Here is a 22,868-nt window from a genome sequence, read left to right as displayed (position 1 = left end):
ACACTGAGAAAGCTCACAGTAATCTCTGCAGTAGGAACGGTGCTTTGAAAATAATTATTTTTGCACGTGAATACAAAGCAAGGCATCGGAAGCTGTGGTTCACAAGCTCACCTCATTCAAAGCACGGGGACCAATTTGTAATACCAAAGATAAAAATGCTTTTTCCCCCAGTGTCAAGCAGATATGAAAGTATGTTGGTAAAGCAAGATAAAAAGATATTAAGTTCATGTTCTTAACACAGAGGCATGTGAAACATGGATGTCCTTGGGTATATTTTATTCAATAAATTGAGTAAAAGAATTTATATTGTGCTATGAATTGTGCCCTCATGTGAAGTTCAATAGGAACTATATTCCAGCCAGAATAATCAGATACTATGAACAGTGTGCAGACTTGTGGCTGGGAGGTTGCATGGCTGTGTCTCAGGTGTGAAAAAAACTAATTAACCTGTAATGCTTCAATTAAATGTATAATTCTCATTTTGCATATGTATAATACAGTTTAATTTTAAAAAAACCTGCTGTTTCTTCATGTGCTTCATTTATTCATTAATTTACATACCAAAATAAAAAAGGATTTTATGCATGACAGTGCTAACCCCAAGATTTTATATTTGTATCAAATATTATTTCTATCTTATTTTAGCATTTTAATAAATTTCAGTCATTACTAAAATAAAGTCTATCAAGGATGCACAGTGCATAAGGCTTTGGTTAGAGACACTGATAATTTAGCTTACAGATGTTTATAATGTAAAGACGTAACACAAGATCACTATCTATGTCTTTCAGTACACAAAGCACACAAACCATATGCAGTTAGAGGTGCTGTGTATCCTTAAGAATAAATCTTTATTCCTCACCCCTGTTGCAGTAACCTTGAGCAAGGTAATTACCCTCGATTGCTCCAGTAAATGTTACCCCACTGTATGAATGGGTAAATTAAGTACGTTAACATTGTAAGATGCTTCGGAGAACAGCATCAGCTAAACGAATTAATAACATTATTGAATCCCCTATTTTAGTTATAATAGTATATTTACTATAATCCAGGATTGTGATGGTCAAGGTGATAAGTAGGAAGTACTATATAGAGGTTTTTTGTTGCAGAACAAGTAGTTGCGTGCTTTGCAATGTAAAAGACATAGATAGTGAATAAAATACCTTTTGTGGAAGCACAAGAACAATAACCAGGCAATGCTGCTGTTGCATGGAAAATGGTATATATACTGTATTTTCATAAGCTACTGTATGGGTTTTTATGGGAACCCGTTTCATGAGAGCCGAGAGAAGTTAAAGTTTACAGGGGTATGTTTGAACTTCAATCAGACTGATAGAAATTGCACTAAATATCTTTTAGGGAAGCACATCCCCAAAAGTATAAACACAATATAAATCAAATATTGTACTCATTAACTGCATTTAATGGATGACAAAATGTCAGTTTCTTCTCTTAAAATTCTCCTTGATACTTCAAAGAAAGTCATCTGCAGTCAGCTCTGTACACATTAAATTCCATTCAAACTAGACAGCCTGTATAAAATATTTTATAAAACACAAACAGCAGCTTTATAATTGAAGATGTTGTTTCCTAATTTAACAGTCTTCTACCCATAGCATGAAATAAACACCATCCTACAAGGCAGCACAAGAGATTATATTTTTAGCCATCACATTAAAAATTTATTTGTAGGCTATTTTAGCCCATAAAGTATGGGTCAAGGAAATATAATGCAATACAAATAAAAAAGAAAGAGAAAATAAATTCAGTCTTTCAGAACTGTACTTAAGTGCCTTACACCTGTTCACTGAATGTGTTTTCATAAAATCTTTCATAAAGAATGGCAGAACAATTGATAAAACAAAGCTGACGGTTTGGGGAAAAGCTCATCTGAAAATAACGTGACAGTATTATTGCAACAGGAGATGCAACAGGAGCCTGTACGCCAAAAAGGACTAAAGCAGGAAATAAGAAGCCCACTCTCTAGACCTGCTGCTGTCTACACACCACCAGGAAAGAGCCACCCTCAACTCCATTATCAACTGCCCACCTAGAAACGACACAATCACATCCAAAACAGTGACCAAAACTTTAATACAGAAAAAAAACATATGGCTAAAATACTGATAAATTACTTCTGCGAGACATTCATCAATGTACATTTAAAATTCTGAATTATGGAATGAATTTAAAAAGGACCAATGATGTCTTTAGCTTGGTCATTCATTCACATTTAAGAACAAAAACCTCCTCCAGTGGCTATGACATCAGGATTAATTATTGCATTAACATTACAGAGAAAAAAAAAAAATGCAATGGAACATTATTCAGGATATGCAGCATTATTGAATTAAATATGCAGTCCATAGTCTTAAGGTCACTCATATAAAGGCATGAAACAAGTCCTCTAAGGAGATGTACAAAATTTTATTGATATTGATCTTTCCAGCCTTAATGTAAAGTCAGATAACATACAAAAACGTCACTTTTAAAACACAATGCCAAGGTACCGTTAGATTATTCTAAGCCATTTGTACTGAGTCACTTGTTTTTGTACTTGACTGCTATGGTTATGAACATCAAATCCTGAGTAGCACATCTGTCCTGAGTTGCTAATTTATACACAAATTAGTGCTTGGCAGAAGCAACCTTTCACAGCAACAACTAAACCTTTTTTTTTTTTTTTTCTCCCCCCAAAATCATGGAAGACACAAAATATGTAAAGTCCCTGAATAAAAGCCATGAAATACCTAAGAACATTAAATAAAACAAGTGCACTACAGTTTCAAAAAAAAAAAAAAAAAAAAAAAGCTACATTTTTTGTCGGACCTGCATGCCTCGTTTCTACCCTGCATCTTCTTTTATTAAATCATGCTCCCGTTCATTAATTTACGAGTGTCCACCCTAGTGCATCACTCAGTAGAGCCACATAATCTTGTCAAGGCAGCACACAGAAAGCAGTGGTTACAGTGAATCCCTCACTTTAGTGCAACTGTCTGATTCTCCACTCATCTGGATTCTGGAACATCGCTTTATAGAACAAAAAAGTACCAAAAGACAAGAACACAGTAGAAATATAAAAGATTACATTTCAAAATTTACAAAGTCGAACTGAACATCCAAATAACATTTAAACATACTAACAATATTTATATTAAAAAATGAACATTAAAAATAAATTTCCATTGTCCAGTTTGCAATGCTATGCACAGGTTCATTTGTACCAGTCTTAACCTAATTCCCAGGGTTGTAGTACCAAAATGGTTCTATATCAACTATAAAATTACTTTTGAGCTATAAGCATTTCAAACTGGAACAGGGCATAGAGATTTTAAAAAAATAAGCCACTTTGCCAGTTCCATTTCACAGCACTGCAAAGATGTTCATCAAGTATTAGAGAGCAACAGAAAAAAGCTGCGCTGTAGCCGAACAGTGCAGCTTCGGGACCATCAGTAATTGGTCCACCGTCTTCTCCAGTGTGAAAGCAGAGAAAGGAGTCCACTGAAACCAGCCAGTCAATCTCTACTCCTCAGTAGTTTGGCTGCCGCCGTTTTTTAGCCTCAATGGCGTCCAGTATGGGCTGCCGCTTTGCCTGGTAGCGCTGACGGATCTCCTCGATCTCTTGCTCCATTTGGGGCTCCAGGGAAGCCAGCCTTGACTTGAGCTCGTCCACACTCCAGCTCTTCATCTGCACAAAGAGGACGCAGTCAGAGGACAATGCACAGCGCTTGACCCGACCGTGAAACCCGTCAATAAGAGTTGGTGAAAATGCCGGATGTCTTGTGCATGATTATTCACTTAGTTTGAATGACCTTACCCAACCCGACTGCTCCATCAGACTTCCAGACAACAGGAGCCTGCACGCCAAAAAGGACTAAAGCAGGAAATGAGAAGCCCACTCTCTAGACCTGCTGTTGTCTACACAACACCAGGAAAGAGCCACCCTCAACTCCATTATCAACTGCCCACCTACACAGACATTATAATAATCACTGCCTACAATACAAAACAGGGGCAGCGTTAAGCACTTCATGATCTCATTATTAACTTTGGCACATATGTACTGCTTACTCTGTAGGATACTGACTGCTTATGTTCACAAGAAAGAAGCATATGTGAGTAAAAAGGATTTCACAAATGAGATAAAGGCACCCAAGCCAAGCAAAAAGGTTAGGCGTGAACTACTAGCTTTCCGACCAGTTTTATTTTAAAGATATTCGGAAGTCCTTGACATCACATGTAGAAAGGCACGCACAGAAACTCCAGAACTGTAAGCAAAATAAGATCCTTCACCTTGCCGCACTTTCACATCTGTAACGAGCTGCAGTATTTATTGCCCAAATCAATGATGTAAAAATAAGAGTGGCGTCTGCAATCTGTGCAAAGTGCCACCCCCTTTGAGTGTGAGAGTGAGGTTGAATAGAGAGGCAAAGTGGTCAGAAGGGCAGCAGACAGGATAAGTAGGGACCAAGTGGGCCAGAAATCGATGGGTGGAAGGCTGCACTTCCCTCCCTCTCTTTCTTTCACAGTATAGCCCATTTCACATTCATGGACGTACACTGGGGTATAAAGCTCCCAGAGGACAAAAAGGACAGGTTCAGATAATGAAAAACCACAAAATAGGCAGGCAACTGAAAATAGATATGAGATCAAAAGGAGAGGAAGTCAATTTAATAATGAATACATTTTATTTCCAATTACAAAGTTTTGCCTTTGCCTTTTTAATCACACTAAAAGATTTTTAGAACATTTAACAGTGGGAAGAAAGCACTTAAAGGGGTGTCAAACCCCTGAAATACAGTTCCCTGACTTGTATTTATGTCTTTTTCAGCTAGTGCAACCCTTTTGTCACATAAGCAGCAATAGTAGAGCAGAGCAGTAGAGTGCCGGTACAGGAGAACAACAACAACCCAGTCTTCACCTTGTCTGACATCTTGTTTCAGGTTCCTTCACCTGGTCCTCACTTAGATACAACCACAGAGCAGGAGCCTGGGACCAGGCTGCTGGTGTTCTCAAAACTTCTCTTAATTTACATTTATTAATTTTAGCTGATGCTTTTCTCCAAAGCAACCCACAATGTTAAGGTACCTACAGTTATTTACTCATTTATACAGCTGGGAAATGTAAGTGGAGTCATTTTTAAGGTAAGTACCTTGCTCAAGGGTACTATAGCCAAAAGGGACTAAACCTGCAACCATTGGGTCCAAAGGAAACAGCTCGAACCAATACACTACCAGTTGTACGCAATTTAAGAAGCCTATAAAACTTCTCATCAATCAACCTGTATTGATTGTAAGGAATTTCAAATATCTATATGCCACTCTCTCACAACAGAGGACTTTGAAATTAATCTGAGTTGACAACATTTACCATGTTTTGACCTCTAATGTTCTATGCAAAGAGGGAAGCCCAAAAGAGCAACTGAGAGCAAATATGGTCAATTTCTAGTTTCCTTTTTTTATAAAAAAAAAAAAAAAAAAGGTAAGGCAGCAGAGCCAATTCGTAAACTGTGTATGACAACTGAGTAGAGACTGACAGCAGACATTCCCACACACCGCAATGTGACCACCTCTACTTCAGTAATATAGCATAAGAAATGCAACACTCGTACTTTTGTCAAAAGGCAGTACGGCGTTATTTGTGTTGTTGTCCAACTGGCTTGGTATAATGTAAATTAGAATCTATCAAAATGTATGCAGTGAACTTCTAAAATGTATTTTATGCTCATTATAAAAATGTAACCAGTCAAAATAAAAATTGTATGACATTCACATGTAAACATGTATTTTTACTTAAGTCTTAAAGTGCAATAGATTCTAGAGCACAGCCCAGGATGAATTAATAATGAAGTGCCTTTCTTCAGGGAGCTATCATCCAACAATCATCCTCAAACCATGTAAATTATTTTCTGGTTTCAGCATAAGCTTTTGAGGATAACCTTGCCAATCATTGAGGAAGGTCAAAACATGCATTCAATTAGCAACTATTAAGTGGAATTAGTGTTTCTAAAGAGAATACATTATCTGTAGTAAAACTAATAAGATAACCATAGACTTGTTATGTACGTACTTTGAACGTTAAAGAGTAAATGAAACCAAATGTTTGGTCAGTGTACACACTGATTTGGATCAAGATTTAGTTCAGAAATGTGCTGTAATTACTGTACACAGCTGGTTTCTTCCTCCCACATCACCATGCAGGATTCCTCCTAAACTCTTATTCCTGTCCAATTACAGCCATATGATGAACTGATACAGTAACACAAATCTAGCTACAAAACAATAATGCAGAATAACTGTATGGCAGCATAGGATTTTGAAAGGGAAACCGGAACCTTTGAAATGGAAAACGGTCACTTAATGCCTTTCAGTTGTAAACAAAGGGTGGAAACATTAGTAGTACCACATACTGGTAAAGACGGAAAAATAGTAAATACGTTAAAATTCTATTGCTTTCAGAAAAGGCAATGTCTGTCAGTGCATACGTGTACAATAAAGCAATAGCTGTGCACCTCCAAAGTGAAACTTGACAATTAAACCTGCTACTGTACTACTTTAATTATAAATTTCATTTCTATATAGTTCCATAGCTTACTTTCTGGTAATCTATTTGTATTATTATGTTAGCTCATGTGTTTCTCCAAACTGATGTAGCCATTATACAGTTAAATATGTTACTGGAGCAATTCAGGTAGAGCCCCCTCCTCAAGGGTACTACAGCAGGACACCTCCAAAGACAAACCTGCAGCCTACAGGTTACAGGAATCAGGGTACAATTGTCCCTTAACCATAACACTTCGCTGGCATTGTGCATCCAAATCTATTCAGGCTGTGCATGTGAAAGGACAGCATACAGTGTGAAATGTTAGGTATGTAAAACTAACTGGATACGGAGCAGTTTCTGTGTATCCGGTCAAAACCACACTGTCTGCCCTAAAACATAAGGATTTGCTTGGCTTTCAAGTGTGATGCTGGAGTGATGACTCTGACATACACACACACACACACTTCTGTCACTATGCATCAGATGAGAAGCACAAGGACAGCAAACTAACATGGCAAAACAAACAAAAGTGCTGCCTCTGGGGTGCCACAGCACATCTGTCAACTAATTGCTGAGGACAGGGTTTCCAAGCTTCGGTCTCTATAGAGACAGAAGCTTTTCCTGCAGAAAAGGTTCTTCTGCCTTTATGGTGCAAATAACAATACAATGACTTTACTTGCAGACAGCACATTTGTTACATATATTGCCTATACAGATACACTTTTGACATCACTACAAACTTCTAATGTAATTTCAAAAAAAAAAAAAAAAAAAATTCATGAACTGGGGGAAACTGCTATATTGAATGAAACTGCACTACAGTCTAGTTTTGGGTGTTGTTTCAGGATGTAGGTACAAACTGGAATAAGAACGACAAGAGATGCAGCAGTGTCTGAAATCACAACTATTTGAAAATACAACCATTATCAGAGAGTAGCATAAACGGTTAGAGCCATCAGCGTGCACTTAAAAACCAAGCATTAAATCCTGCTTCTACTGCAATACCCTTGATGAAGGTACTTCTCCTGAACCTCTCTGGCAAAAATTACCTAATTGTATAAATGAGTAAAGCAGTGCAAGTACTGTGTGAAAAACATTATGTAAAAAAGTTACAGGAATTCAAGTTATTCTGACAGAACAGACAGGAGAGAGTCTCTACATCATAAAGCACATTATAAAAATGTGGACAGAAACAGATGTATGCATTTTATTGTGCTGGTGCTAACATGTAGCTGAGGTATGACTTTCAAACAGTGATGACTCACCTGCTCCAAATCGCCCTCTCCTGGCAGCTTGCGGTTGTCACCTATATGACCTTGGACACCGTCTGCATTGTAGTTGTTTGCTTCTTTCTCCTTCTGCTCAAAATACTCCAGGAAGGAGGGCTTGGCAGGCTGCGGGGTCTCATCGCAACCTTTATAAAAAAAAAAAAAAAAAAGTCAAACTCTGAATGACCACACTGTAAATCAGTGTTGAGCACAAAAAACACCATTGCACAAAGCACAGTAGAAGTTCACCATGTGCTGTTCAGTGTGTCCAAGGCAGGTCTGTACTCATCCTACTGTGATCATGACTGACCACAGAATTTAGGCTGTAATAAATAAATAAAATATAAAAAAAATAAAATGCAGGGGCAGGACCTCCTCTTCAGTGAGTTCCTTTCATGACATTCCAGCTGAGTTGCTGCCCACAGCTTGAAAATTCTATACATGGTTTCACAAGCTTTCAATGACATTGGAATCTGTGCTAAATGTTTCTAATGTCACATGAAACAGAACTCTGGGTGGGGGTTTCTATGTGCTATTGACAATGAAAATGGGTTCCCACCAAGGGGGATGGTTCCATTCCACAGTAGCGTTTCATTTATTAACCGCAGTAGAGGAATTTGAACCAGAAAAGGCTTATACTTTCCTGCAGGAATCTGTCATATAATGGGGGCTAAAAATAAATAAATAAATGTTATTGAAATCTCATGTTTTCTTTAACTCAGGACTACTCCAACTGGCATTGCTTCATGTAATTCCACTCATCTTAACATAATTTCTTTAGTTCTTAAATAATTTATGCATGCCTGAGACAAGCGCTGGCTCATCTGTGAACATCAGATGTAGCAGTCCACCTCTGCCTCCATTTAGAAGAGACACTTTACTCATCATTAATTCACAAAGTTAAATTATTCAGGAGCTTCCCCATTGTCTCCCCTTTCCTCTTTGGCAAGGTCTGGAGTTAAGGCAAGGACAACATTCCCAAGGATTCCCACTTACAGAAGGGGGGGGAGTTGAGACCTTTTATTTATATTCAGTCACCAATATTCAACATCCTAGGACACAGCGGATCAGATTTTTAAAATTGTCTCAATCAGAATAATACATACACGTATATTTCACACCCTCAAATTATGCTTAAAGTGACTTTTCCAAGGTAAATCCAACAGATCTCAAAAGGTCCTTCAAAAAAATTGGTAGGGAAAAAGAAAGAAATAAATAACTAGCCAACAGTTGCTGCTCATATATAAATCAGAAGATGGTTCTACCCACGGGGGCGTGGTGGTGCAGTGGCTTTGGCCAGGTCCTACTCTCTGGTAGGTCTGGGGTTCGAGTCCTGCTTGGAGTACTTGGTGATGGACTAGCGTCCCGTCCTGGGTGCGTTCCCTCCCCCTCCGGCCTTATGCCCTGTGTTAGGTTCTGGTTTGCCGCGACCCCGCTTGGGAGAAGCGGTTTCAGACAGTGCGTGTGGTTCAACCTTCAGACACTGTCTGGAGTCAAATTTACATGGTATTAACAGTAGTTACAAAATTACTGCATCAGATTTTAAGGCAGTTTTTAAGCCTGTTTCGTAGACAGTTTATAGGTATCATTGCATGGCGTAAAATGGACAAGCCTGGAAGCAAGCATCAAACTCCAAGCACCAACCCACAGGAAACTGTCTAACCTTCAATATGGATGTATTCTACATCAAGCACAGATTAGTGATGTATCTTAAATAAAGAGCAAATGGTTGCTTTTAGATGTGCACATCAGATCTGTTGTGTTGCCCAGCATGGTCATATATGGCTATGCCTGGTGAGACAGGGAAACAGCAGCACTCAGAAGCATAGCCAAACGTACTGGGTGCCGTGGGAACATATTAGGGTCTATATGCAGGAAAGAAAATAAATGTTCAACAGAAAGGGTCAATGTTTCTCCCATCCATTAAATTCATAAATAATACATCAGTTGTTATAGAAATTAAATTAGTGTTCTTTAATCCTTGTAATCTCTTAGCATTTAAAGGTAAATGGAGAAAAAATTCAGGTAGAACATACTTTTCTATAATTATACAGCACTATAATTACAATTTTGACGTTCTCAAAGAAAATGGGGGGGGGGGGGGGGGGTCTTTAAATCCATTTCAGATTTGGTCCAGAAAAAGCAATGCTATCAAGCTGCTAATTTTTGTCTAGTGTCTCTGTGATCTTAGTTGCACAGTAGTGAGAAGGAATAGCACTTTAATTCCCCTAAGCGTTTTTAGTGAAAAATCAATTACTTATTCTAATTAAAGGACTTGGATTGAATACCTATCCCAACTTAAAAGATCGAAATCAGAATTGGAATCTAATTTATGAGGGAAACGCTATTTTCCACACGTTCCTCCGTTAACATCTTCTTCACTGCTCTCCAAATGAATCTATATAAATGAGATTAATTTCCTCCAGGACAGCATGGAAAAAGTGTGCAACCTTGTGATCTTATTAAGCTTTTAACTGGTTTTATTGCTTGGTTTGACTTGTAAAGATGTAACAAGAGAAAGCACTACAAATACTGGTGTGTTCCAAAAACACTAGACATAACATTTTTCTGAAAAATTTCATTTTTTCACAATAACTGCATAAGGAATCTGACAAAACTTACACAACTGATAAAAGGACATATTGCTAAGTTAAACTGTTCAGAATACAGATAGACATTCAATAAGGTTTAAGTATGTAAACCCACTTAAAATCAATTTCATACTTCTGGGACCATAATTTCAATAGACACCACTTGCATGGTTTTCATGGTAAGGGAAGGTACAGAAGTGGTTTCTTATTGCCTTCTGAGTTTTTAAAAAATGCATATTTATATGACAACAGGGGGGCGCGGTGGCGCAGTGGGTTGGACTGGGTCCTGCTCTCCAGTGGGTCTGGGGTTCGAGTCCCACTTGGGGTGCCTTGCGACGGACTGGCGTCCCGTCCTGGGTGTGTCCCCTCCCCCTCTGGCCTTACGCCCTGTGTTGCCGGGTTAGGCTCTGGCTCCCCGCAACCCCGTATGGGACAAGCGGTTCAGAAAGTGTGTGTGTGTGTGTGTGTGTGTGTGTGTGTGTATATATATGACAACAACTTGGGTCATCACAATTAGAAAGTATACCCTAATTTTGTGCAGTGAATTTTGTTATTTCACTTATGAAAGAACCGTTTCTCCATCCTGCCCTAAATAAGGTGCCTAATAAACACATAGTAGCACACAAGTAGCGGGACAGCTGGTAGCGTACTGGTTAGAGCTATTCCCTTTGGAGCGAAAGGTCACAGGTTTGATCCCCACCTCTGGCTGTACTACCTTTGAGCAAGGTGCTTACCTTAAAATTGCTCCAGTAAAAGCCACCCAGCTGTGTAAATGATTGTAAGCATGTAATAATTGTGACCTTAACATTGTAAGTCGCTTTGGAGAAAAGTGTCAGCCAAACGAATAAATGCAAATGTAAGTAGTTTGATTCCAGCACACTCATCTCTTCCCAACCAGGAAAAGTGACAGATGTGCTTTTCACAGTGAAATGGGGCCCTCCTCTGAACATGAGTGGAACAGCAGCTGAAAAGCAACCTAACATACTGTCTATGCATTCTTCAGCTGAGTGTAACATGTCACTAATTAGAAATCAGAAACTAAAACTGTCACATAAAAGGTAACACAGTCAAATGTTAAATTCAATAATGATTCCATCAATGACTAACAGAATGTAAGGTTTGCAAATATCAGTGCATCCTGGCCCTAAAATGATCAGGTTTAAAAAAGGTCTCTCACTAAAAATTAAAAAATATAAGGTTTAAATGCGGGTCTAAATATATAGAATTAGCAATATATACAAAGTTGACATTTGTCTTACGTTTCATGGTGCCAGCCTCCTCTTCCTCCTCATCCTCACCAGAGTTGATAACCATGGTGCCAAGTTGTGACTCCAGGGTGCCGTCTTGCTCAATCATTGTGCGTGCCGATGTTCCCAGGGAGGATGATGCTGCCCGTATAGTGCCCGAGTTGGACGAGCCTGCCCTCACCATTGTGCCCTGGTCCACCTCGTCATCATCCTTAAAATACAAAAAAAAGGACGCAGACTGTACTGTGAGATGTATACTATAAACCCAGAGGAAAAACAGGAAACAAGATTCAGTGTCTTCATGCCCACACTCACAAAAATACTTAACGGTAGACCACCATAACTAACTATATAATTCATAATTGAGTCGAGAGGCAGGCTTTGGTGAGGTCAGATGAGAGGTTCTGTGAAAGCCACACCATAATGAGAATCTAAAAACTGTGTGTGCTTGGCAGAACCCTGGTGATGAACATGAAAAGAAGACCAGGAGAACAGTGTAGTATGTGACTGAAAATACCTTGTGGCCTTACCCAATTCATGAGGCTAGATACAGATATAAGATGTACTAGAGGCACTGTACCGAATTGTCCTCTTCCTCCTGATCCTGCTCCCTCTGCTGGGCCTCCTGCTTCTTCAGCTTCATTTCCAAGGCATCTGTGAGGAGCGCCCTGAGGACACTGCTTGGCTTGGCACTCTTGATGAACGGATGCTGCACGAGTAGCAGTCAAGATTGAAGTATCCAAAGCAACACAGGCAAGAGAGCAAAAAACAATTTTTGAAAAATTTATGACATCATATATTCATCTTTGTAAAATTTTACATTTATTCATTTAGCAGGTGCTTTTCTCCAAAGCGATGTACATCTCAGAGAAAATACAATTTGTGCATTACATTAGGAGAAAGAGACATAGTTGCAGGCATGTGATTAAGTAATTTTAGTGCACCCTGAGATGGTACAAGAATTCAAATGAGATGCATTCAAGAAAAATCTGAGAACTCAAAGCACTGACAGTTAGCATGGCTTAATGAAAATGTCAGGAAAACTGTTTGAGAAGTTTGAAAAATAATTCCCAGATCTCATGATCATGTTGATCATGTAGGTCTGGGAGAAGTAACAAGGACCAAGATGAATGGTCTTTTAGAATCTTCATTTGAAGACCTTCACAATGCATCAGTGAGATATACTAATGTATACATGAGACAGACAATTCTTCTGTTGGATTTTAGAATCTGTGCTGTAACAAACATTTCTGAAAATGTATTTTTTAGGAAAAAATGAGAGAGAGAGTGTAAAGGTTTACAGCAAACAAAGGAACATTACATATACGGCAGTTTGAATTTTAAATGGAAAAAAAACTCACAATAAGTGACATACTGAACCTTAGATGTTTTAATTGAAAAATTAAAACCATAAATTGCAATTTTATTAACTGACAGATGCCAGAAACTTTATTCAAGAAATAATTAATTTCTTGTAAATGTCTAAAACTGTTTAACTTCCCTTCAAGTCATACACATGCTGAAAATGGGTACACTCCAATAATACTTGAAATGTTCTAAACTTATTTTAGTAACTGCATTTTGTTCCCCTCAGGAAATACATCGGCAGCTTACTCCAAACATTCAACAAATTCACCATCCAAAAGTGGTTTGATTTTCCGGCGATAATTTCACCTACCGTACAGCTGACTGTGACCAATGATTCTGACTGGGAACACAAGTTCTTAAAGGCCACTATTGTCCTAAAAGTTTACTTTTTAGCTCATATACCTCGCTCATACAAAAACTTGTGGTGTCATGCAACAGAGGCATAGCCAGAACTTTTTTTTCCAGGGGTGGCCAAATAAGACCCAGTCATTTCACTGGGGTGCCCCCAAAAATACACACACCTGACTGTGACATGCTGTACCAAAAGCAAATTCTACAGACAGAAATTCTATAAATTTATTACAAATGCACACAAGAAATTACAGTGGCAGTACTTAAATGTCTGTAAAAATATATCATTTAATACGATCCTTATTCTACATTATTCATACATTTAGATGCTAATGATACAAATTCGGTATTGGAAATGATTCTTTTATGTTTGCAGATACAACTGATGCAACCTACATACCTGGTGAGCAACGACTAACTATATGAGTGTTTTTGCTCATCTCTAATTCTGGTCTGATGTCTGCTGTGTCTGTAGAGCTTCTCCACAAGCTCCCTCTCCAACTCCTCCTTGTCTCTCTTAGCAGTACACAGTTTCCCTGCTTCTTCCCTCTCTGTAGCATTCATTTCCCTGCCTCTTCATTTTCAGTTCTACTGCTACTAGTCCTCAGGTTGTGTTTTAAAAAAAAAAAAAAAAAATATATATCTTCATCTTCCTTTCCTTTGCTCTCTACAGTTTAGATAAACACTTTTATTATTATTAAATTGAATACCTACTTACAAAAAAAAAAGTGACAGACTCAATGTAAGCGTATTATGATGTGGTAGCGTTGTGTGTGGTAACATTTTTAAAAATTAGCTAGCTAGCAGCGGCAGTAACTTTAGCATTAGCCTATTAGCTAAGTTATGCGATGTTTAATGGTAAGGTAACATTTGTTTCTCATGATGAAACATCGCAGGACCTCAACTTTAACAAACTTTCACGAAATGGTAGTGAAATGTAAGTAAATAACTGATTTTACTCTCCTGATCACCGTATCTTCTTGCACTGGACTTGGCTGTAGTAATGCTCCCGAAATTGAGTTTTCCCACTCCTACTCCTCCCTCCAACACACAGAGGTTTGTACTGCGCAGGCGGTTCGCAACTCTTCAGCCTAATAACGCCGTACGGAACACTATGTGCGTCATACAAGTTTGAGCGGCGAAAAAAAGTCACCTGTCAGTGCGGTCAGAGTGCTTTGTATAACAGGGGTGGCACTGGCCACCCATGGCCACCACGTAGCTACGCCCCGTCATGCAATAATGTCTTTTAACATTACACTTCCTAAAAATTCTAATCACCTTACTACATATCAAACAAATTGACTTGCTCTTCATTTCACTAAAGTACAGATTCGACCGTCTCGCTTGAAAAGTCTTACATTTATCTGAAACTTTTCTGCTCTTGTTCCTGCCACCTTCTGCATTCAAATGAAAAATGGTGGGCCATGTGTTGGACACCCCTGCCATAGACAGTTTTCATGTTGACCTACTGGGTGAAACCTGTATACCTGAAGTAGCTGAGTGGCGGTAGCTCTGCTTTCTGGGTTCTTCACAAGACACTGTGCAACAAAGTCTTTAAATGGTGCCGACCACAAATCCGGGTTCCGGAATGTTGGAGGAGGGTTCGTGGGAATCATGAATATGGCCTGTAAGAGGGAGAACGACAAAACAGCAAGAACTAAAGTCCAAGATGCAACACCAAATGAAAACATGCAAAAACACTGAACTCAAATATGTTAAAGCAATGGGGCCGAATCGCTGACTATAAACAGTAGATTACTTGTAGCCTTTCATTCAGTGCCACTATGGATAAGAATAATACCCTAAATAACAGTACATAAGTAAACAGCAGGTTATGCAACATGGCGACCTACCCTCATGGGATGGATGTCTGCGTACGGAGGCTTGCCCTCAGCCATCTCTATAGCTGTGATGCCCAGTGACCAGATATCTGCCACACAGTTATAGCCAATCTCTTGGATCACCTCTGGAGCCATCCAGAATGGGGTTCCAATGACTGTGTTACGTTTTGCCATGGTGTCCTAAGAACAGCAGTGAGGAAAGCCATTTGCAAAGAAATTGCTGAGACATTTGCCTTTTTTTTTTTTTTTAAATGTAAAAAAAGACCCATGTTCTACCTCTCTGCAAGCACCGACCTGATCATACCACCAAGCAATAATTACTCTGAACTGGGATAACAGGATTACGATTAAAATGCCTTTTTTTTTTTAATGGAAAGTACACTAAAAGTTCAATTTAGCGGATGTACATTTATGCATACCCCTACTTCAGATCATAAATCCATGCATTATCAAGACATATGATGTTACATAGGTCTGGGAACACTTCTAGTGCTCCACATCAAGTTTTTGTGTTTGGTTGTCTACAGGACAGGTACATTTCACTTGTCTCATCAAACTTTGTAGCGGTTCAATTTGGAACATATTATAAATATAAAAACTAAATTTCAAAGTTGAAAATATCCTAAATAGTAACCAAAGCAAACAGGATATCACATGAAAGAAAGCATGCTAAATATTGGACTCCAACATAATAATAATTTTAGAGAGGAGAGGGGGAAGGAGAAAAAAAAAAAAAAAAAAAAAAAAAATCAGCCAACATAGTTAAGTACTGTGGTTATTTTGCATTATTTGATAAATCTGGCATTATCCAGCAAGAAATTATTTCAAAACAAATATTCAGATGACACCATACTGTAAGTGACATGATATGGTTTCTTTTTATTGTGATGGTAGTCATCACCTTGCATAATTCTTCTTAATATTTTACCATAATTTATTGCCCACTTTTCCATCGGAACATGTAAAATCTTAATGATTTTACCTGTCCAACTTTGAAAAGTTAAGCAAATTACCTGTCCTGGACAGCCGTTAACATCAAGCCCTTACTTTGTATGGCTCTTTTGACTACAATGGCTGAAGTGTTTGATGGGCTTTTTACCGTCAGCTGTCCTGCTACTCCAAAGTCAGCCAGCTTGGCATGGCCTTCCATATTGAGCAGGATGTTCCCAGCCTTGATGTCCCTGTGAATCTTCCTCATGAAGTGCAAGTATTCTAGTCCCTTCAGAGTGGACTGTAGAATATTTGCGATCTCATCCTCGGTTAACTACGATAGCATGGGGAACAGAGGAGAAAGGGAAACTCAGTGTTAACGCTCAACTGTAAACTTCTCATCTCAGCAGAGGTAACTGCCTTTTTCCACTTACTGTTTTGTTCCGCAACCGGATAATGTCAGAAACCGAGCCAGCCCCGCAGTACTCCATCACAATCCATAATTCGCTGTTCTTGAAATAGCTTCCGTAGTACCTAACAACATGTGGACTGGAAACACACCCAACATAGTCACCGAAACAATGGTTAATTCCTTCGATAACCATAAGGACAATGACTTCTATTAAAATCACATTATAAAAAAATGATAGTTGTCATGTGACTAAAAAAAATAGACATTGCCATATATATGTCTAGGAACCAGACTCATTGTTCTGCTTTGCTTTTTTGCAGCGTATTACACTTAGTGCCAAAGAAGTTAGAGTGCAGCATCTTTACCTGTTGCACTGCTGCATAATGGAGATTTCCTTGATGATTTCCTGTAGGTCTGACTCCACTGGAACCTGTTTGATAGCCACAATCTCCCCAGTCTCTTTGTAGTTAGCTTTAAATACGCTGCCATATGACCTATACGCCAAGACAAGGAGAAAGTTAACTAAAACCTCATCTCTTAAATCATGCTTTCATATATAAAATACACTGAAGTCCAGGACCTTTAAGTGAAATACTGCTCCTTTATTAAGACATCTTATTTTGGCAAGCAGTGCGCACTGCCAGAAGCTACTAATTTAACAAAGACTGTAGATCAAGTTATTTTTAATAAGCATATTTAATTTACAGCCACTTAACACACATTGAGCTCTCCACAAAGCCAACAAGCCAGCAGCAAATGACGTAGTTAAGATGTTTCTCACTGAGCCGTGCTACAGGAAGTTGAGAAACAGGAAGTATATGGCAGCATCTATGATAGGCAGAAGTGCCTGCAAGTGCTACCCCTGCTCTTCCCCTGCCCTGGGACAAAAATAGACAGCAGCGCTACGAAGACCTTGCATATCCTTTCAGCTTGTGCCAAAAGTTAATATTCATTCCTGAATCGTTGCTCAGAGAGTCAGGAAAAACTGCTGCCACATGTGGAAAAAACAGAAACCTAAAGCATGACGAAGCTCGGCGGGAGGCGATAACCTCGCTGACTTTCTCTAACGGACGCTTCTGAAAGTGTCAACCCACCTAGTAGTGCAGACTTGTTATCCAAATATACATCTGTTTCCTGGACTGGTGCTCTGCCCTTTAAGAAACCTAAGCTTTCTCAGACTAAACAATCAGACTCAATACATGCCTCGCTCCGTCCCACAGGAACTAATTTTGACCCTTCCCTGCTTATTATGGCCCTAGCACAATTTCCTTCTCACCATTAGCTTCAGGATTCTGATAGTTTCAAGTTCTTTGCCTGTTAAGAACCCCTTAATATCCCAGAGGTACAAGAGGAGCTTCTCCTACAGAACCATATTGTACAATATGTTACTGTTGTAATACTGAGGCTATGACCCTTATTTGCTTTCATCTTCCATACAAGCAAAGCATATTTAACATAATTTAAACACAGTATGATGTACAGACTACTTAAAAACACAGTATAAAAGCACATTCAATGACTACTACGATGTATACCTAGGCTGAAGGTTATAAAATTGAATTTTCTAAAGGACACGTATTGCACTTCATCTCAAATTTCCTCTCCATACTATCATTTAAAAAAAAAAAAAAAAAAAAAAAACCTGCTATGACGGTGATAAATGAAGTATTTAAGGTAAAACCTAAATTGTGTCATCACACATGATCTTATTTCTTCAAAAATGGGCATAAAGTCTGCCTTTCTCCTACAGTGACATCTCTGTGTGAAGACTCAGACTTGTATGTAAAGGCTCACCCTTCACCCAGCTTCTCCAAGATGTCAAACACTTCCTCCGGCTGTTTCGTCAAGCAGTCCTCACTCAGCTTTTTCAGTTGCCTGAATGAGGACAGACAGAAGAGAGTAACTCAAGTTCAGCAGGAAAAAAGCATTTGCAGACTGATATAAAAGAAAGAGCTTCTGGAAGTTTTGTTCACTGAAATGCACACTGAATTTTAACATAGCGAGAGAATTTTGACTGCGTTTCCTTCCATAGTCTTCATCTGGACACCGCACTGATGTGTCCTAAGGACACGATATAAATCATTCCCCAAGCTGCATACATTCACCCAGTTACCGTAATAAATAAATTTAAAAAATTAAAACGTTTAACAAGAAACTGAAAAAGATCACAATAGGTGTTATGGTGTGTGATTGATACATAAAGTTCTCAATTTATGGGATGTTAATGTGCTGAGGTTTAAATGTCTAAAAAAGCTTAAATTAGACAAACACAACAACTAATTTTTGTGCAACAACTGTGGAACACGTTATCACACCAACAACCAAAGAGGACAATCAAAAGAAACAAACCGTTGTTCCTTTGCTCTGGGAGCTGCACTAAACAATCTCAAGGAAATCCAAGGTTTGGGGGGGGGGGGGAAATCACCAGATTTTAGAGAAGAGTTTCCCTCTTCAGACAATTCAGTTATTTTAGTACTGTACTCAGGCTGCAAAGTAAGGGAACATTAACAATACAACCATAAACACAATAAACGGCTTCATAATCTTCCCAAGTGCTTGTAGTGTTTTGCACATGGAACGGTGGCAATGTCTGTGTTTTCATTTTCATGTGTGAAAATACTAAATTACAAGAAGTATGTCTAAACCGTTACGACTTTTCACTGCATAAATCAAACCTCTGAAATAGTACAGTTTGGTACAGAACCAACGCGACGTTCAGCACTTAACAAATCAAGGGGAAACCAATGTAGCACGAGCGTGAAGCGGTACAGTATATCCCCCGGGGTTCTTCGGGAGACATTCCACAACCTGGCAAACAAGCAGAGACAGGCTCTGGCCAGGACCCCGCTTCACTCCGTAGGCCGCTCCTCGAAAGAACACCTAGCTACTAACTACAACAACTCACTGCCTCCGGCAACTCTCTCCTAAAACCACAAATGACATCCTGAGCAATACATGACTACTCGTGACCAAAAAAAAAAAAAAGAGAAAGGCTGAACAAAGCTCCTCCAAACATAAATATAGCTGTAAAACTGCTGAGATGCTCCTTTTCTTACACCTAGATAGCACTCTAATCGTTTTACCTGAAAGAGATGAGCGGATTATTCGAGATCTGACAGCGCAACATAGCAAGACATCATGTGGCAGTGCAACTGTACTACTGATGTCCATTTCAAACAGCTCTGCCTCACTAAGAGATACAACAATTTCAACAAAGACTGATCATGTAATGATGATGGCAGCATCACTGGAAACATTTGTTTCTCCTTCTGTTCTCAGAAATGACCGACTACAGTGAAGTCTAGGCACGGTGAGCCACTGCACTGGACGGGGCTGGAGGGTGGACTGTCACTTGTTCACGTTCGTGTGTGTGTGTTTGGGGGGGTAGTCCTGCAGTTAACTTTCACACTGATGCCCAAGTGTCTTCATCGGCTCGATCGGCCTGAGAAGCAAACAAAAAACGAAAGGGAGCACAATCCAGTGACACGAGTGCATCACCACCACCATTGTCATCAGTTCCCTCCCAGTTCCTATATTTCTACTGGAAAACATCGGTTAACTCTCAGCAAGTCTGACAGCGTCAGTCGATCACTTGCGATTGATTGTGTGTTTAAAAAAAATGTAAAATGGAAATAAGGGGGGGGCAGTCAGTCAGCACACCGCCGCCGGCTCTGTCTCTGTGTGTGTCAGAACCGGACGTGCTGTGGCGGTGCAAACGGACACACAGAGTACAGTTCCCCATTCGACTACACACCTCCAGACAGAGCGGCGTGAGCCAGCACACGAAGCGAACGTGAAGGTGAAGGTGAAGGTGGACCCCCCTCCCCCGGCGAGCCCCCTCGGTCCGGTCAACTTGTCTCTCTCGTGTGTCTGTCTCACCTGCGCGGGTTGTGCCTCAGCTGCACCTTACTGTCCATGTTTCTCCACACACTTCTTCTTCTCGAACTTTCTTAGTTTTGCCTAGGAGAACTTCACGTGGGAGGAGACGAACTCCCCGCTACTTACTTACTGCCGCCGTTTCCTACACCGGACCGGTAGCCGGTTAGACACTTTCAACGTCGCTTCAACTCCGCCAGGACGCGCTGCTTTTTTGTAAGTTATTTACCGCGCTGTGAGGGCGGCTGTTGTTAAAAGTAGGCGTGAATAAATAAAGAGACGCGTCTAGTTCACTTGAGCTCCATGTTTCCTTCACCGATTCATTCGCACTCCCTCCTCGGCCTTCTTTCCGCTCCTTCGCCCTCTTTCCTCTTCTTCTTTTCTTTCTTTTTTTACCCCTTCCCCGCCTCGTTCTGCCCCGCTTCCTCGCGCTTCCGCGTGGCTGACAGCGGGGACCGGAAGTGCCTCTGAAACTGACGCTGTGTCGCGAGGGCGGGGTCACCGCGAGATGCCGCGAACAAAGACAGGTGGCGCGCTCACCAAGTGTAATATCCAGGAATGCACATTCGCTAAGAAACCTGATTTTTTGGCACTCTCACATCAAACAGTACATGATTATTACTGTCTGGAACTCTACGTATAAAAAGCAATTACAACTTTGTAAATCCCTCACTATTTTTATTTAAATTGTAACCTGTAACTGTTTTTCCATGACTTATTGTATGATTGTTCTCTTTTTTTTTCTATTTCTATTTTCTTTTTCTTTTTGTTGTATTGTTGCTAGAGGGGTGCAGTGGTGCAGTGGGTTTCACCGGGTCCTGCTCCCTGGTGGGTCTGGGGTTCGAGGCCCGCTTGGGGTGCCTTGCGATGGACTGGCATTCTGTCCTGGGTGTGTCCCCCCCCCCCCAGCCCTGCGTTGCTGGGTTAGGCTCCAGCTCGCTGCGACCCCGACTGGGACAAGCGGCTTCAGCAAGCGCGTGCATATTGTTACTATCACCATGTGTTGTATTAATGCTTTGAGGCTGCGCGCTAACACCTTGTGAACTACAGGGGGCGCTCGCTTTGCACATACCATTTTCAGTCTTAGCTGTTCCGAGGCCATTCGCAATCAACATAAAATTGATTCACCAATTTATGCAGCAGGCCATTCTTATTGTATCAATTCAGGGGAAGTACGTTGATGAGGGGTATTACAGCAGAAGTGGGATTTGAACCTGGGACCTTCAGAGTATAGCCTACTGCTTTACCCAGGTATTTTAGTAAAGCCAATCAAGTACCATGCAGAAGCATACTACCAGAGCCACTAGGAATGTTTTTGAACCAGCAACCTTCAGTTTACAATTCCACGCCCTTGATCACTATGTGCTCTAATTTATTCAAAGGGACAGAAATTGGGTTGCACTGGGTCTGGGGTTCAAGTCCTGCTTGGGTTGCCTTGTGATGGACTGGTGTCCTGTCCTGGGTGTGTCCCCTCCCCCTCCAGCTTTGTGCCTTGTGTTGCTGGGATTAGGCTCTGGTTTGCTGTGACCCTGCTTGGGACAAGTGGCTTCTAACAATGTGTGTGGGACAGACATTTCTAATGCAGAATTTCACATTAAGAACCCTGCTGATGGGACTACAGGTTAAAAAGTCTAATTCAGGTTAAAAGGCTCCATCCTTAATAACTGCAGGACCCTCCAGCTTTTTGTTACATACTCCTTTACATGTGCTACATGATTATTTGTCAACAGCCAGCCACAATGCTGAAACATGTACAATAAATGTTTTGTTACTGTAGCAGTTCCATCCATTCCTGGGTAAACAGTAATATCACTGGCTGCATCTTTCCACTTACATTACTTTTATTCATTTAGCTGATGCTTTTCTCAAAAGCAACTTATTTTAAGACTACAGTTATTTACCCATTTATACAGCTGGCTAATTTTACATTTATTCATTTAGCAGATGCTTTTCTCCAAACCAACATATCTCTCAGCCAATTTTTCTAGAGCAATTTAGGGTAAGTATCTTGCCCATATGTACTACAGCTAGGGATCAAACCAGCAACTGGTGGATCCAGAGGCAGTAGCACTAACCACTACAGTACTAGCTTTCCCCTTCACGTCCACATCAGGTGAATCCACATTTATCATTGTGATAATACATAACACCAACTCTATATGTCAGAAGCAAACAGAAGATTTTCAAGGCCTTTTTTTACCTCTCTGGTTGTACTTAATGTCCAGTGTTCAACCTTCCAAGGTCACAACGTGCCCTTTTCTTTTCACTAACTGACATTTTGTTCCTTCAGTTCTCATACAAATGAGTTATGACTCAAAATTACAATAGAAAGTCAAAAATCAGAGATGCTTTAGAGAACTTCCATATTACTGATACCTTTGTCCAATGACTTACAATGCTAAATAACTGCAATGTTACTTCTCTACCCATTTCTACAGCTG

The 22,868-nt window shown here is 39.9% G+C and overlaps 1 protein-coding gene across 1 annotated transcript; it reads right to left on the bottom strand.

The window, feature by feature from the left end:
* Positions 1-1,796: 1,796 nt before the first annotated feature.
* LOC108928433 (serine/threonine-protein kinase 4-like) lies at positions 1,797-21,105 on the bottom strand. The gene is made up of 11 exons (XM_018742356.2): positions 20,431-21,105; positions 18,346-18,426; positions 16,917-17,045; positions 16,574-16,688; positions 16,309-16,473; positions 15,222-15,389; positions 14,856-14,993; positions 12,230-12,358; positions 11,662-11,860; positions 7,809-7,957; positions 1,797-3,688 (listed from the first exon to the last, which is right to left on the bottom strand). The coding sequence occupies exons 1-11, from the start codon at positions 20,466-20,468 to the stop codon at positions 3,530-3,532; spliced, it is 1,470 nt and encodes a 489-aa protein (XP_018597872.1). The 5' UTR covers positions 20,469-21,105; the 3' UTR covers positions 1,797-3,529.
* Positions 21,106-22,868: the final 1,763 nt, after the last annotated feature.

Source organism: Scleropages formosus, chromosome 22 (genome assembly GCF_900964775.1).
Source record: "Scleropages formosus chromosome 22, fSclFor1.1, whole genome shotgun sequence".
Taxonomy (NCBI): Eukaryota; Metazoa; Chordata; class Actinopteri; order Osteoglossiformes; family Osteoglossidae; genus Scleropages; species Scleropages formosus.
Note: the sequence above shows the minus strand (reverse complement) of the source record. Positions and strands in the feature narration are given on the sequence as shown.